Source organism: Notamacropus eugenii, chromosome X (assembly GCF_028372415.1).
Source record: "Notamacropus eugenii isolate mMacEug1 chromosome X, mMacEug1.pri_v2, whole genome shotgun sequence".
Classification (NCBI taxonomy): Eukaryota; Metazoa; Chordata; class Mammalia; order Diprotodontia; family Macropodidae; genus Notamacropus; species Notamacropus eugenii.
The window spans coordinates 28,597,224-28,613,850 of NC_092879.1; the positions used below are offsets into that span (position 1 = coordinate 28,597,224).

General features: G+C 42.4%; 1 protein-coding gene across 6 annotated transcripts in view; it reads left to right on the plus strand.

Moving 5' to 3' along the window:
* Window positions 1–6,031: 6,031 nt before the first annotated feature.
* The window catches only part of YIPF6 (Yip1 domain family member 6), a 51,930-nt gene continuing 41,334 nt past the window's right edge, over window positions 6,032–16,627 (plus strand). For 2 of the 6 annotated variants that reach the window (XM_072626483.1, XM_072626485.1), the window contains exons 1-4: window positions 6,033–6,157; window positions 10,111–10,239; window positions 11,686–11,764; window positions 14,708–14,750. In XM_072626483.1, the coding sequence (XP_072482584.1) occupies window positions 6,134–6,157; window positions 10,111–10,239; window positions 11,686–11,764; window positions 14,708–14,750 (275 nt within the window). In that variant the 5' untranslated portion in view covers window positions 6,033–6,133. Of the gene's footprint in view, window positions 6,185–10,110; window positions 10,240–11,685; window positions 11,765–14,707; window positions 14,751–16,627 lie in introns of all 6 variants that reach the window. The other 4 variants (XM_072626481.1, XM_072626480.1, XM_072626482.1 and 1 more) reach the window with 4 other exon arrangements.

Here is a 16,627-nt window from a genome sequence, read left to right on the forward strand (position 1 = left end):
AATTTTGTAATAACGCAAGAACTTATTTAAAAAAAAAATCCCAATGGTGGTTTTCTAAAGCAAAATGCCTTCCACACTCAGAGAAAGAAATATGGAAGTCATTCGCAGAATGTAGCAGATCATGTTTGTGTGTGTGTGTGTTTTTGTGTATCATGTTTTGATTTGTTATATGATTTCTTCCATTTATTTTAGTTCGACTACATAGCATGACTATAGTAAAAACGTACTCAATAGGAAAGTATATGGAGAACCTATACAGAATTGTATGCTGTCGTGCGGAGGGAGGGGGCTAGTGGGGGGTAGGTGTGGGGGGATAAAATCTTAATTTTATGGCAGTGATTGTAAAACATTAAAAAATAATAATAATAAAATTAAATTAAAAAAAAAAGAAAATGGCTTGTTCATATCCATTGACCATTTATCTATTGATGAATAACTCAGTCTTATAAATGGGTCAGTTCCTGGATATATCTTGGATATGAGACCTTCATCAGAGAAATTTGCTGCAAATACCCCTCCCCACCCCAGTCACTGCTTTCCCTTCTCATTTTTATTGCATTAGATTTGTATGTACAAAGACATTATAATTTTATAAAATCAAAATCTTTCATGTTATCTTGAGTGTTCCTCTCTATGCCTTGTTTATTCATGAACTCTCCCCCTATTCATATACCTGAAGGGTAATTCATATATATTTTTGCTCTTCTAATTTGTTTACAATGCGACTTTTTGCATCTCAATCATATATCTATTTGGAGCTTACTTTGGTATATGCTTTGAAGGGATGGTCTAAACCTAATTTCTGCTAGGTTACTGTGTGTGTACTATATTAGAGGCTTAATCTTTCTTGTAGCAAGTAATTTGAATGATTTCTGCTGTGTAGTATTGTCTGAGATGTGGTCCTGGTAGACACCCTTCCTTCCCAACTTTATACCTTATTTCTCTTGAGATTTTTTGTTGACCTTTTGATTCTTCATGTGAATTTCAATATCTCCTTTTCCTAGCCTACATGTTCTATGGGGAGTTTGATTGGTACAGCACTGAACGAATAAATTAATTTCAGTGGTATTGTCAGTTTGATTATATTGACTCAACCTACACATGAATAATTAATGTTTCTCCAATTATTCAGGCCTGTCGTTCTTTCTGCATAGAATGTTTTACAATTAGATTCATATAATCCATGAGTAGTATCTTGGTAGATAGAATTCTAGATACTTTATAGCTTCTATACTTATTTGGAATGGATTCTCTCTTTCTAGCTTTTTTTGCTGGGTTTTGTTGGTGGTAATATACAAAAATATGCATGATTTATGTGACTTCATCAGATATTCTGCAATTTTGCGGAAGTTATTATTTCAATTGAATTTACATGACTCTGGAGTTCTCAGAATAGACTATGATTGTGCTGCTTCTTCCCAGCTTATGTTCATTTCCTCAGTTTCTCTTTCTTGTCCTAAAAGCTTAAGACATGTTTGCTGCTTGACTGAGCTAACACTGCTTCCTTTCCTCAATGATCCCCTGTGTCTCTGGCACTGAAGAGTTTGGCCTCCTTCCCCATGCCCTCTCTACCTGCCTATCACAAACACCTTCGGAACCTTCTCCTTCCCACCAACCAATAGGTGAGTTGCCCCTTTCTGGGAGGAAAAGCCTTACAAGACCTACAGAATTCAATTCCACTGCCCTCACATTTATCGTGGGCCTCCCATGGGCCTGGTGTTGCAAAGCCCTCAGTGTATGAGTGACACCTCAGGAATGGTTCAGCTTTGCATAAGTGAATGCATTTTTCAACTTAATTCAATCCAACAAGCCATTATTAAGTGCTTACTGTATGTGGGGTACTGGGTGCTAGGTACATGAAAACAAAGGTGAAAGAGACCCATGCCTCAGGGAGCTACATTTTACTGGCAGGATACAGCATGTATAAGTAACACAGGGTATATATACTGTAAAACCAAGAAAGGTGGAGAGTGACAGAGAACATTTGGGAGAATCAGGAACAGATCCTTGGAGGAGGCACTGCCTGAGCTGGGGATCCTAGCAGGTGGGATGGGGGAGTCCTCGTGGCCTGGGGGACAGCATGGGCACAATCTACCCACTCACCTCTGCCATGAACAGGGGCACTATCTGTATGGGGAGTCGGTGGGACCCCCAGATGCCCAGCTCCTGCGGGGAGCAGCAGAGCAGCTGGGTGTGAAGGCTGCAGCCTTCCTGGGATAAGCAGACACTTTCACAGCAGGAAGCTGTGGCTCCTGTGGTGATGGCCAAGCTTGTCATCCCAACATTTGGACTGGGGGCCTGGCCTCTAATCGGGAAAGTTGGCTGCTGTAACAGGCACGGCCTCTGGCCTCACCTTCTAAGGACTGGGCCTGCTATGTGTGAGATCCCCCAGAGCTCCCCAGGATCCCACGTGATGGGGGGATCTCTCCTCTGTGGCACTGGCCTGGGCCCCCATCGATTATGTGTTCCCACTTTTCTTGGCCCTATGACAGGTAACCCGCCCCCACGTCCTATGACTTTTACACAGCGACACTGACGTCAAAGCGACCACTAGAACAAACACTTCCGCCTTTCCTCCAGCATGTCTAGGACATAACTGCGCCCAGAGGACCACCGGAGTCCCTGGGAAGGGCAAGGGGATGAGGCTCCAGGCTCAGATTCGTGCCTTGGCCCCACCAAGCTCCGTCCACGGCTCCCCTGCGCTAGCCACCGTGGAGCCCTTGCCCCTCAGGGCTTCCCTGCCTGGCTGGCCACGATGCCTTCCCAGAATTCTGGTCCCGGGGGCTCCGGCTCTCGGACTGGAGACTCTACTTCCGGTATCTAGTGCCGGAAAGGCCCACACTCGGGGCCTACTTCTCAGGGCTACGTGGACTAAATGGGGCAGAGGAGCGTGGGAGGCCGACCTCAGGTCATTCCAACTTTGCACCGAGATCCACATCCTTCACCCTCCGAGGAGAAGGCAGGAAAAGCCCGGGCACGCTCAGTCAGGAAGTTTTCAAGAGCCGACATTTCCAGCTACACAGCCAATGAAAAATGGCAGCAACTTACCACGTGGTAGCCCAACGTCTGCGCATGCTCCAGTCCTCCAGCATCCCAGAAGCACTTCCTCTGTCAGCTTCCGCATGCAAGAGGCCGATTACTTGGTTTAGGCATGCGCCAACCTTCCTTCTACGTTCCATGAAATTTCTCAATTTTATCTCGCTTTTCCATGTTAGAGAAACTGTCCGTTTCCACAGTGAACATGCAGGAGGCATGTAACTGACAGTCAAATGGTTTGGTCCCTTGAGGAAGAAAATCAGAGGGTCTTTATTTTCATATTTATCTCAGAGAGTTTATCTCCACGTATTCTTTAAAGTGTTAGTCTAAACCTAATTTTGTCCAGATTTTTGATCAGTTTTCTCATACTCTTTGTCAAATAATGACTTCCCAATGACTGAGGCCTTTGAGTTTATCAAACGATAAGCTACTCTTTTTGTTATATATGATATGTACCTAATCTGTTCCACTGTTTAATTTCTGTCTCTTTTTTTTGGACTAGTGCCACATTGTATTGGGGAAAAGGAAAAAAAGAAAAAACATTAAGTGCCAGGCAGATGCTAAGTACTTTACAAGTATTGTCTCATTTAATCGTTTTTTAATGATTACTACTTTGCTGTACCCTAACACCTGGTCCTGCTAAGGCCCCTGTTTTCCCCACTTTTTTTCATAATTATCCTTGAGATTCTTGACCTTTTAATCCTCCATATTAATTTCAACATTTTGCTTGACTCTATAAAATATTGTTTTGGGAGTCTGATTAGTAGAGCATTAAATAAAATTATTTTAGGTGAATTGTCATTTTTATTATATGCCTTAACTGATCCATGAACAATTATTTAGGTCTCACTTTCTTCAGAGTGATTTATAGTTTGATTGTTATAGTCCCTGGGAATTTGGACATATTTTTGAACATAGTAATTAATCAATACTTGTTGGATGGATGGATAAATGTATAGATAATGGACAAATTGTGAAAAATCAATAGATTGGATAAGAAGGATCCAAGAAAACCTTATTCTATCCATGAATTAAAGTTGCTTATGTAAGTTATCTGATTTTACCAGTCAATCAACTGGACTAAGTGAGCTAAGCACTGTGCTAAGCGCTAGAGATACAAAGCAAATGTTTTTTTAAAAACTGGTCCCTGATCTCAAGGTGCCTAATGGAGGAGACAATGTGCAAAATATTGTGTACATACAAGATATACAGTGGATGGTTGGAAAGTAATCCTAGCAGGAAGGAGCTACTATCCTGGAGGACTGGGAAAGGCTTAGGGTAGCAGGTGGGACTTTAGATGAGATGTTAGGGAAGCTAGGACTGCAGATGTGGGAGAGAATTCCACAAATGGAGGCTAGCAAATAAAAGTGCTCAGAGTCAGGAGATGGAGAGTCTTGTGAAAGGAATGGCAAGACATATATGTTAGATTGCTTGCCATCTTGGGGAGGGGGGAAGGAAGGGAGGGAGAGAGGGAGAAAAATGTGGAACTCAAAATCTTATTAAAAAATGAATGTTGGAAATTGCCTTTACATGTAATTGGAAAAAATAAAATACTATTTACATAAAAAAGGAATGGCAATGTGATGCAGGAGCTGTTTAAGAAGTGTTTGCCCCATTGACTTAAACCAGTAAGCTTCTTCTCCAGGTAGAAGGGGTTGGGAGTGAAAAAAGTCTACGAAGCCCTGGATAGAGGATAGAATGCTGGAGATGGAGTCAAGAAGACTCTACTTATTGGCTGTGTGACTCTGGGTAAGACATTTAACTTCTCTGTAAAATGAGGGGCTTGGTCTCCATGGTATCTAATGTCCCGCAGCTCTAAATCTGTGATCCTATGACCTGTGTACCGAATAAAAGTGATTACCTTAAGAGCCAAAAAGAAAGAGAAAAAGAAATGAAAAAGAGAATGGCAAGGTAGCCAGTGTTAGTGGATCCCAGGGTACTTGGAGAGGAGTTAGGTGTAAGAAGACTGCAAAGGTAGGAAGGAGCCAGGTCACAGAGTGGAGAACCTGTGGCTCAGAGGCCTCAGGGCCACATGTGGCCCTCTAGGTCCTCAAGTGCAGCCCTTTGAATCCACACTTCACAGAATAAATGCCTTCTAGGTCCTCAAGTGAGGCCCTTTGACTGAATCCAGACTTCACAGAAAAAAAATCCCTTTCATAAAAGGATTTGTTCTGTAAAACTTGGCCTCAGCTAAAAAGACCTAGGACCACATGGAGCCTTGAGGCCACAGGTTCCCCTTCCCTGGGCCAGGATATGAAGGACTTTGATATCAGTGCCAGGCAAAAGGCCAATGTGATCTTGGGCTCTGTTAAGAGGGGCAGAGTTTCCAGAAAAAGGGAAGGGATATAGTCTCACTGTTCTTTGCCCCCCTCAGACCTCATTTGGAATACTGAGTTCGATTCTGGGTACCAGTTTGGTTAGTTTGGGGAGGAGACGAAGGGGTGGGGGCAGCCCCTGCGCAGCTTAAGGATTACAAAAGGAAGGACATTGATAAATCAAAAACTTATGGGGACGGTTCAGGGTGGTTGGTCAGAGAAGGGAACGGGGTGGGGGTGGGGGCCAGGGAGACAACCTGGTGAGGTTATGCTTAAGTTATTGCGTATGTTTAGAAAACAAGATACTTGCCCTCGAGTATTTGAAGGGCAGTCGGGTGGGAAAGGGATTGGATTTGTTGTGCTTGGCAACGGAGGGCACTTAGATTTGATATCAGGAAACAAACTTCCTCACAAAAGGGTAATGAAAGACCTTGTAGAGTAGTGACCTCTCCGTCACTGGAAGTCTGCAAACAGCGTCTAGAGAAAGGATTACTTTTGGGTGTGGGAGGAACTTGGCGGCGAGGATATGCCCAGGAACCAGGTTGGCTCAGGGGAGAAAGAGGAGAGGTGAAAAGGCGGGGACTTAACAGCAACATCCGGCCAGATGCTGAAAACAAAAGAGAGGAGGAGCGAGGGGCGGAACGAAGTGTTGCTAGGCTCCCGACCGTAACGGCCGTGATAGGCTTTTGCCTGTGACGTCATCCACGCGCGCCAGCCCAGCCGCGGAGTTCCACGTCGCACTCTTGGCGCCTGCGCCCTGAGGAAGAAGAGAAAGGCTGAAGATGGCGGAAGCCGATGAACGTACGGTGGGTGAGACTGCGAACAAACCCGGGGTGAGATTAGGGCCAAGGGTACAGGGAGCCCGGGCGGGCCAGGAGTTTGGGGAAGCGGGGGGTAAGGAGGCTAGCGCCCTCCTCGTAAGGCCTTCTGGGCTCATCCTGACGACTGTCCGAGGTCTCCTTTCCCCTCTCCCCCCAACCTTCTCAGAAATGGGCCAGTCTTCTCCCCTTCCCATACCTCTTGTTCTGTTTACTCCTTCCTGCTTTGGGAGTTTCTTAATTAGTTCAGAGTCAAAGATAGTTAAGCTGTGAGGACCCTCAGACACTATCTAGTTCAACTCCATCGTTTTACAGGAGCAGAAACTGAGGCCCAGGGGAGGGAGAGTGATGTATCCAATATGGTTGGCAGGATTGAACCCAGATCTAAACCTCATTTCTCATTATTGCTCCAATTTCCCCAATATTTTAAATCGTATGATTAAAGAACTTCTTTGTGAAAAATAGCACACCCCTTTTTCCTCAACTCCCTTTGATTATTCCTTAAATTAGAATTATCAACACCCATGAACACTTGTAACTAATTTTTTGTAGGGTGGGGGTCCGGACCTGTGATTTCATCACAGGATTTGAACCCATATTCCCTGATTCTAATTCTATTGGTCTTTAAGTAAAAGTTGCTTGGAGTGCTAAGAAGTTAAGAGCCACTTGCCCAGAGTTACGTGGTAGTATTTTTCTTTTTTTTTTTTTAAATTAATTTGTTTTTAATTTTCTTTTTTTTAAATTAAGTAATTTATTTTTTTTTGCGATTTTTTACAATCACTTCCATATCTTAAATTTTTTCCCCTCCCTCCCCCTTCCCTCCGCAAGACTGTGTACAGTCTTATATAGGTTCTACACATACATTCATATTAAATACATTTTCACCCTTAGTCATGTTGCATAGAAGAAATGAAATGAATGGAAGAAAAACATGGTAGTATTTTTCTGAGGGAGGTCGTGGCCAGGGCTTCCTGACTGAGGCTTGCCACTGTCAAAGTTATCTATTATAATTCTGGTTGCCTGTTAAGCAATTCCTCTCCGTCCAAAACATTGAACTAATTTCCAGCAACATCAGCATGTAAGTGTGTTCTCTCACTTCCTTGACAATTTGATACTTTCTAAGATTTGTAGAGTTCTAAGATTGTTTTAATTTTAGCCTTTCCTGAATTGCTAGTGAATCTACATTTTTAATGGAATAATTCATTTAATTGTGAAGATCAAATGAGATAATGCACATAAAACTCTTACCAAATCTTAAACCAACATTTGTCAGATGTTATCTTTTTTCTTGTATATAAGTGTTCTTTTTCCCCTTGTATACTTTTTTCAGTTATATATATATGTATGTATGTATTTGAATTACATTTACCACATACCTTTTCCCATTCTGTGATTTTTCTTTTAATGTTATATTTCGTTGTATAAAAGTTTTTATATATTGACACAAAATCATACTATTTCCAGTTTTCCTCCATGTTTTCAATACTCAATAATGTGTCTCCCTTCTAAAACTGGGATAACTATACTAATCTTTTTTCTCCAAGCTCTTTTTGTAAATATAAAAAAACCCAATGGCTTTATTTACTCAGTGTATTGTGAGGTATGAGTTCAAATCATTCACTCTTTAGTTGTCTTACACTGTTAATTAAGAAGCAGTACCTTTCCCCATTGTTATATTACTTCTGGCTTATCATGTTAAGTCTTAAAAGAATGTGAAATTTATTCTCTTCAGTGGATTTGATTTTAACCCAATAATAATTGTGCTGTTTCTCTCTTTGTAATGTTTTAATATCTGATGGGATATGTCTCTCAAGATTAATTTTAAAAATGTACATATCTATACATATTATTGATAACCTTGCCTCCCTTTCTTACTGATGAATGTCACTTGCAGTTTGTCAAACACTATGAAATCCCTTGAGATTTAAATCTATAATTAATTTAGGGAATTTTTTTCTTGTCTAATACATTATATTTCCCATATTGCTGCATTTGTCTTACCTTTTCATTTTTCCCATTACCTTTAATAATTTTCTTTGGCCAAATTTTGTGCATCCTAAGTGCCCAAAGTACTATTTTTAAATTGCATTTCTCTGCTATGGTTAGATAGTAGTACTGTTGATTTTGCTGCATTTATCCTTCAACTTCACTGAATTTATCATCTTTAATCATTTTTGCATCAATTTTCTATATAATTATGTCACTCCAAAGAGTAATATCTTGTTTCCTGTAATTCTATCTTTTATTTCTCTAATAATTATAGCCAGCATTTCTGTTAACATATTAAATATAAGTAGTGACAGGGAACACCCTTTCTTATTCTGCTTTAAAGGGAAATGTCACTACAGTTTAATATGGGTTCTTGATAAGCATAATATAGGTTCTTGATTTTCATCAAGTCATACATTTTGGGCAGTGTCATAGAGAGTTAACCTGGAAGCCAAGAAGACCTGGGTTCAAGTCTTGCCTCTCACACACTGTGGCAGCATGACCTTGCATAAAGTCATGAACCTGTGCATGCTGAAGGCATGTCAGCTATCAAGGAGGTGCTGCTTGTCCCTTTAGAGGGACTTCCTCACAGTACACTCCCTACACCAGTGAACTCACAGGTTTTCCAGGCCTGTCTCTGTCTAGAGCTTGCAGAATTGTAAAGGGCCTTAGGGTCATTGAGCCCCAAGATCTGCAAAGCTGAGAGGCACCTTGGGGCCCAACTAGTCCAAAATGGACCTGACCAAGAATCCTAATTACCGGATCGCCTTGAAGTGACCACTCACCCTCTACTTGCTTGGAAACCTCTAGGGAGATTTTTTTTACAGCTGAAGAAAACAAGGCCCAGAGAAGGAATGGGACTTGCCTAGGTTATACAGTGTCAGGATTTGAAATTGGTTCCCATGACTTTAAAGCCAGCATTGTTTCTTCTCTGCTGTACTTATTATCTCTAAAAACCATATTGTGATAGAGTATGTTCAGAAAGAAACCTACTGTACCTGATTTCCCTTAGAATCATAATTGAGCAGGTGCTGAATGTTATCAGATGCCATTTTCCCCATTAATGCAAAGAAAGCTCCATGATAGGAATGGCTGCCAGCTGTCCTACTACAACAATTTACTGTATTCTAGTAGGAAGAGTCTGGACTTGGACCTGTAGGCCTAGGTTTAAATTTTTGCACACATCCTAGCTTTGTGACTATATGGTTAACCTTCTCACCTCTCTCAACTTCATTTTCCTCATTTTTTATATGGTGAAAATGAACCACTAGAGAAACAACATAGCACTGTATGTAGAAAAACTGGCCCTGGGGCCAGGAAAACCTGGGCTCCTATCTGAGCCTCCCTCGGCCTCCCTGGACCTCCCTGGACCTCCCTGGAACTCTTAAGACTGAAATTGCTCATTGGCCAAGGGAGTTGCTCACTGGGCACTCCCTCCAGTGATGTCATTACAGGTCTGCTCCCAACCCTAATGAGACCTTACTTGGCAGGGTTGTTGTGAAGAGGAAAGCACTTTCTCAACCTTCCAGAGTTGGGGGGGGAAGGGAACCTTCATCCTCAAGGCCACATGTGGCCCTCTAGGTCCTCAAGTGCAACCCTTTGACTGAATCCAGCCTTTGAAAAACAAATCCACCCCTGATCTAGACTCAAATTTCCTGCTTCATATCCTTGATTGAGTGCCAGGCTCATCCAGCCCAACCTCCCCATTTTACAAATGAGGAAGCCAAGGGGTTAAATGCAGCTCCTGTTAACATTTAATTTTTTATTGTCTTCTATTGGAAAGCATCTATTTTTTCTCAAACTGCAAGGAATTAGATGTGGGTGTCATTCATTGTTAAATATTAAGGCAGCTTATTTCACTAGCTGATATATAAAAGACCTGGTCTCTGAAGAAAATGAAAAGTAGTTGAGTTTTAATTAATTTAATTCTTTTTTTTTTTAACTTTTTCCAGTTCTTAGGTCTTTCCGATGTATCCATCTCAGAAGATATCCCTGTGGAGGGAGAGATCACGGTGCCAATGGCATCTCACTCCCAGGATGAAGACTATTCTACATTAGATGAACCTGTGAAAGAAACCATTGTAAGTCCAGCTCCAGGAGATGTAGTGAAAGGGGCTACTCTGGGATTGAGTGATCAAGCCTGTCCTTGAATGATTTAGAGATGAGGAAACTGAGGCCCAGAGAAGAGGAACATCTAGTGAGTGGCCAAATCTTGACAGAAATTCAGGTCTTTTGACCCACTCCAAAGACTCCAAATCTCATCTTCGCTCCCCTATATGATGCCAACACCTTTGAGGGAAGAAAAAAATTACATAATTTGTATTAATGTTTGTTTATTGAAATAACATTCAGGTGATTCTTTGTCTAACTCTTTGAGTTATTTCTTTGAGTATATAGCATTGGCTCCTTTAACCAGGGATCAGACTAATGGGCCCTTGTCACACCCTTTGGGTAGAGATTGTAGGGCCCACAGAGAGAGAGAGAGAGACAGTGAGAGAGTGTGTGTGTGTTAACAAAATCAGATTTTGTTCTCATTCTCCAGAACTTTTCCAACCTGAACACAAACCTAGTGAACCTCTAAAAGTATAGACTGGGGTAGGGAACCTGCAGCCTTGAGGCCACATGTGACCCTCTAAGTCCTCAAAGGCTGCCCTTTGAATCCAAACTTCATAGAACAAATCCCCTTAATAGAAGGATTTGTTCAGTCAAACCTGGACTCAGTCAAAAGACTGCACCCAAGGACCTAGAAGGCCATATGTGCCCTCGAGGCCTCAGGTTCCCCACCCTTGGTATAGATGCTGAGTTCAGAGGATTCCATGGAGCTAGCATGCCATTCTCCCCTGTTCTCTGATGGCATGGTCTTCTTTGGAAACGAAGGATGAACATACTGGTGGACCCTAGGCAGGTCCCAGTGTTTCTCTGAACCTTCATTTCTTCAGTTATAAAATGAGTCATTGGCACCAGGTGCCAGGCCTGGGGTGGGGCTCAACCTGGGAGTTTCTAAACAAATGGATTATCTTTATGCCTTCTGCTCCCGTATCATTTTTGGATGTATTCTCACTCCTCCCACCCCAACAATTGAGCCCTCCCCTGTAACCAAAGAAGACAAGCAAAAATATAACTGATAGAATGACTACAACTGGCAGTGTGGTCAACATTTCACCCTCTGGAATTTTTAGGAATTTTTGGGGGAGGCAGGGCACAGATGAGCTAGTAGGTTGCTGTTGTATAACTGACTGCCACCACAGCACATGAATTGGAATTCATTTGGTCCCTACCCATAAAAATTTCTGATCATGTGACTCACTAATGAAAAAACTTGAAACACCCCTGGACAGAGTGGTCCAGGGCTTTAAAGTAACTTCTCTGAGCCTCAGTTTCCCCATTTGTAAAATGACTAGATAATCTCTGAGACATTCTAGTTCCACCATTGTATTCACCTGGGTCCATACTAGAGAGCAGGAGAGTGATGAGGTTGTATTGGGAAGCTGTCTCAGTGCACTAAGATGGTGGTTTACGTCTTTCAGATTCGAGACCTGAAGGCTGTTGGGAAAAAATTTGTTCATGTCATGTACCCAAAAAAAAGCAATGCACTTTTGAGAGATTGTGAGTATCAGGTTTTCAATATTCCATTCTTTCTATTGTAAGTAACTCTGTTAGATTTTTAGGGAGGGAAAGATGTTTGTGGCAGGAACACACAACTTTGCATGATTCTGAAAGAAATCATAAAAGAACTCTAGGAAGGCATACTGGTCCGTGAGGAATGGCATGTTCAAGGTGGAAGGTTTCCCCTGCACATTTTCATCCTTAGTGGCTAGCCATTGCTCATCTTATCTACAGATGGTGCCCCAGTAGACCTCCCTAGCTGCTGACTTCAGAGAAACAGCTGACCCAGGATAAAGACATCTGGAAAGAGAAAGATGGTACCTTGGGCTTTAAGGAGCTCATGGAGACAGTTAGATGGTCAAATCCCCCCCACCCCAACACTTACCATGTATACAGGGCATGTATGTATGATGGTATGAAGATAAAGTAAGACAGCGTGTGTGTCCACAAGGACCTTAAAATCAAACATAATTGAGATTTAGTAAAAAGCAGCGTGGCACACTGGAAAAAGGACACTGGATTTGTAGTCAGGTAGTTGTATGACAAATCACTTTCCTTTGTGGGGCTTCAGGCTGCCTCTCTATAATAGAACAGAAGTTTGGTTGGGATCATTTCTAATTCCCTTTTACCTTAAAATCCTATGTTGTCTTACCTAGAGCTGGTAGGGGTAGGCCCTGGACCTTGATTTCATTAGTATAAGGCAGAGGTGGGGAACCTGCAGCCTGGAGGCCACATGTAGCCCTTTAGGTCCTCAAATGTGACCCTTTGAATCCAAATCTCGAAGTTCAGTCAGAGGGCCACACTTGAGGAACTAGAGGGGATTTGTTCCAAGAAGTTTGGATTCAGAGGGCTGTAACTGAGTACCTAGAGTGCCACATGTGGCCTCGAGACCACAGGTTCCCCACCCCAGTATAGGGAAATGCCAAATGAAATACCCTCTACCACTGTGGATCAGTTGGAACTTGTAGTCTTTAGAGAGTTCCTTTCAACTTGAGGGTGTAACTGAATTTTGCCCACAGTCACATTACCAAGATGGCTCATTGGGAGCCTTCTTGTCTTTGGCTCTTTACCTTCCCAAGCAGTTAATGTCGATCAGAAATCGTTGTTACTTGAAAAGTCCCCCACCTTTCTAATGGTCTTTTACCATTACAAAGCACCTTCTGCCATGTGAGTGATCAGCAAGTGAATAGATCGCTCTTCTTTGGGCATTTCTGTCCTAAGAAGTTTGCTTCTGTAGCCAGTGGTTGCTGATTTTGTGTGGGGAGGGCTGTTATTAAAACGGTGTTAAAATAGCCTTGCAAAATACTAAATTTGGCTTATCTTCTTTTTTTTTCCCTTCTTCCTCAAGGCTGTCTTTGTATGCTTGCTGTTGGTGGGGTTGTTTTTTGTTGTTGTTTTGTTTTTGAAATCCAGTTTTGATGTCCTCAGGTCCCCTAATCAGAACAGTTAAATTAGAAAAACCAGACAGAACCCAGGTTCAGCACAGGCTCGGTTTTTTTTTTTTTTTTTGGTTTTTTTGATCCCTGATGGACATTAACCACAACCCAGGTAGGGAAAAGTACCCTGGAGAAATTAGCCAGGCCTGACCCTAAAGGAAGCAGGTAGGTTGGGAGACCTGGAGGGCAGGGGCAGGTAAAAGTAGAGGAGCCCTTCTGGCTGTAGCCTTAAGGCCTGGGCCTTCTCTCCTCTCTGCTGCTGCTTGGCTGCTTTTCAGCCAGATCTCAGGTGCTATGACTGACTAAGTCCTGAACCTAGCTTTTCCTTGTCCTTGAATGGCTTCCTCTTGCTATTTGCCAAAGGGGGAAGTAGACCAGGGAAAGAAATAAGCATTTATTAAGCACCTGCTATGTGCCACTCACTGTACTAAGCACTTTTTACAGTTATCTCATTTGATCCTCATAACAGTCCTGGGAGGTAGGTGCTATTATTATCCCCATTTTAGAGTTGGGGATGCCGAGGCATCCCTGTCTGAGGCTTGATATTTGAATTCAGGAGCTGTTGCGCCCTTTGGCTCCCTTGAGTGAAGGCCTTGCACTCTGGCGCCCCCTAGCTGCTTCAAACATTTTGTCTACGGAAGCAAATACTTATTCTTAACAAATGCTTTTTGGTATATGAGATTGAGGGTAGGAAGCAGTGTGGCTAGAGGTCCAGCCAGCCTTGAGTTCAAGGGCCACTTCTGACAGTCTGTGATCCTGAGGTCTCAATGTCCTCGGCACCTCATTCAGACTGTAAATTGCAAAGCAAATTACCATTGTGTGCCAGTGAAGGGAGCTTTCACGCCAGGATAAAAAGCTCAACCCAACCCAGCCCGAGCCTTGAGCTTTGGTGTAGATCTTTATCTTTCTCAGGTTAGTTGGGATATGGGCTTGAAACAGTCCCTTCTGGACATCTAGAGGATGAAGATGATATTTTATTTGTATGAATGGATTTTGAAATTTCCAACAAGGTTTCACATGTGTCACATTTGATCCTCAACACAGGCCTGTGAGTTAGGCAGGGTAGATGGTATCCCCGTTTTCTGGATGAGGGAACTAAGGCTTGGAAATAAGCATCAGCAGAAGGCCACAGCGCTTATATGTGGCAGAGACAATTCTAGGCGAGCTTGCTGATTCCTGATGGGGTGTTGGTGCTCAACACTGGACTGTGGTTCCTTAGGTAGGAAGACAGTGACTCACCTTGGGGATGAGGCTCAGAGAGGCAGAGTGCCAGTTGGGGATGAAGAAGTGTACTCCCTGGCACAGAGTTAGAGCGAGTAAGCAAAGGACCCCAGTTGGCCAGTTTGGGTTCTGGCAGGGCCTCCTTGAGGGCCAAACCTCAGGAGGGGTGGGGCTTGCCATGGCTTGTGAGCCCCAGCATGCCAGTATCACAATGTGCCTTACCCTTACCTCCGTGTTCTTTTATTTGCCAAGTATAGTCTAACGTTGATCGTTTTTTGCCTTGTAGGGGATCTCTGGGGTCCTTTAGTCCTTTGTGTTTCACTTGCACTGTAAGTACTCATTTCTTCCTTTTGAAGTAAGCCTTTCCAAGCCATTGTGGGAGACATTTCAGAACTGAGGAAATGTTTGACTGATTTCAGTTGGAGCTTTCCCATCATGTTTACATAACCCCAGTGCCCACTCCGTGATGTCTTCTTTAGGTCTCTTACAAACCCATCCATCAAAGTTTCTAGGGTTATCATTCCTCCAACCATGCCACCTATGTTTATCAGTTATTCTTCATATCCCATGTTAGCCTCACCTGCCTTCCGATTGTACTTTCTCTCATTGTCCCGAGAAGACTAAACACCTGTCTATAAATCAACATAAATAAAAATGAAAATCCTGCCAACTGAGAGAAGAGAATTAGAGGGAGGGGGCACATAGTTTTGTAGCAGATAAAATGGAACCCAGCCTGATACATTTGATGATCATCTGGTGGTTTGTGGCCTATGGCAGGACATCTTAAACTTTGAGAAATTTGTATAAGAAGCTTGTCAAGGGAGTACAGGGGACATTTGGTAGATTGCTGTTATCCTATTGAAATTATTCACGATTCTTTTCTTCTGTACATATGTGTAATAATCCCTAGAATTTGTTGCCTTTCATATTGATCAGGAGCTAGGGTCAGCTTTACTAAAACTCATGGGGACCCCTGATGTTGTGTATGCTTGTTTATATGGAAGGGTAGGCTAGAGAGGGAATAAGGTAAGAAGCCCTTTGTCTCATCATCTCATCAGATTCTGCCAGCCCTTTGACATAGGCAATCTATATATTGTCCTAATGTCTCCATTTTACAGATGAGGAAATTGAGGCTCACACAGGTTTAAGTGAGGGCTGGACCACAAATTTAATACATTGCTAACTGTTTATCTTGTTTCATTTTGGCGTCTGAGTTGGTGTTGATTTGAGAAGTCGTCTTTGGGCCATCTCTCTTGTCTTTGATTTGAAGGCCATAGCCAGTGAAACCTTTCCTGTCCTAATTGCATTAAAAACTCTTGAGTGATAAGATCCTTGTAGCATCTATGGAGGATCACCATCATCAATTATTAACGTAGAGGATGCGGCCCTATCAAATGCTAGACCTGAACACTGGGCTTCTGACTCTGCTACTTACTGTATGACATTGCATAAGCCTCAGTTTCCTCATTTGCAAAATGGTCATGATATCTACTTGATAAGGTTATGACATCTAATGAGATAATAAGTAAAGTGCTTTAACAACTAAAGTACTATAAATGACAATTGATATTGTCAAATTAGTTAATTTCTATAAAGCAAGGACTTTTAACCCTTTTTTTGCATCATGGACCCCTTTTTGGAAGTCTGATGAAGCCTATGGACCCTTTATCCGAGTAATGTTTTGAAGTAATTGAAGAAAATGCTCAATTTCAGTGAGAGGGTAGTGAAAATAAAAGTGGCATTGCAGTGACTTCCTGTGGTCATACTTCCAGGATGTTTCAGAGGCAGAACTTGAGCCTGCGTTTTCCTGACTCAGAGGTCAGCTTCCTACCCACAATGCAACCCTGCCAACGAGATCACAGCTCTAATATATATATTTTTTAATTTCCAGCAGATTGGTAGTTCATTTAAGTGGCCTCTGAGTACACAAATGAAAGATTATACTTTTAAATGAAGTCACATATATATTTGCTAAACATAAGTGAATACAGATCTTTTCATTTAAAGGTAGCTAGAACTGAGACCCTAACCCAGGAGCTCCCAACAAGTCACTCAGCAACAGGAGTCTGGGAGCTCCAGAGTCTGGTTGCATCACTGCCTTGTGGCTGTAACACACACTTTGAAAATTTGAATTGGGATGTGCCTGGGCATAACTAGTCCAGCCTTATTCTTTTACATATGAAGACCCTGAAGCTCAGAGAGGGAA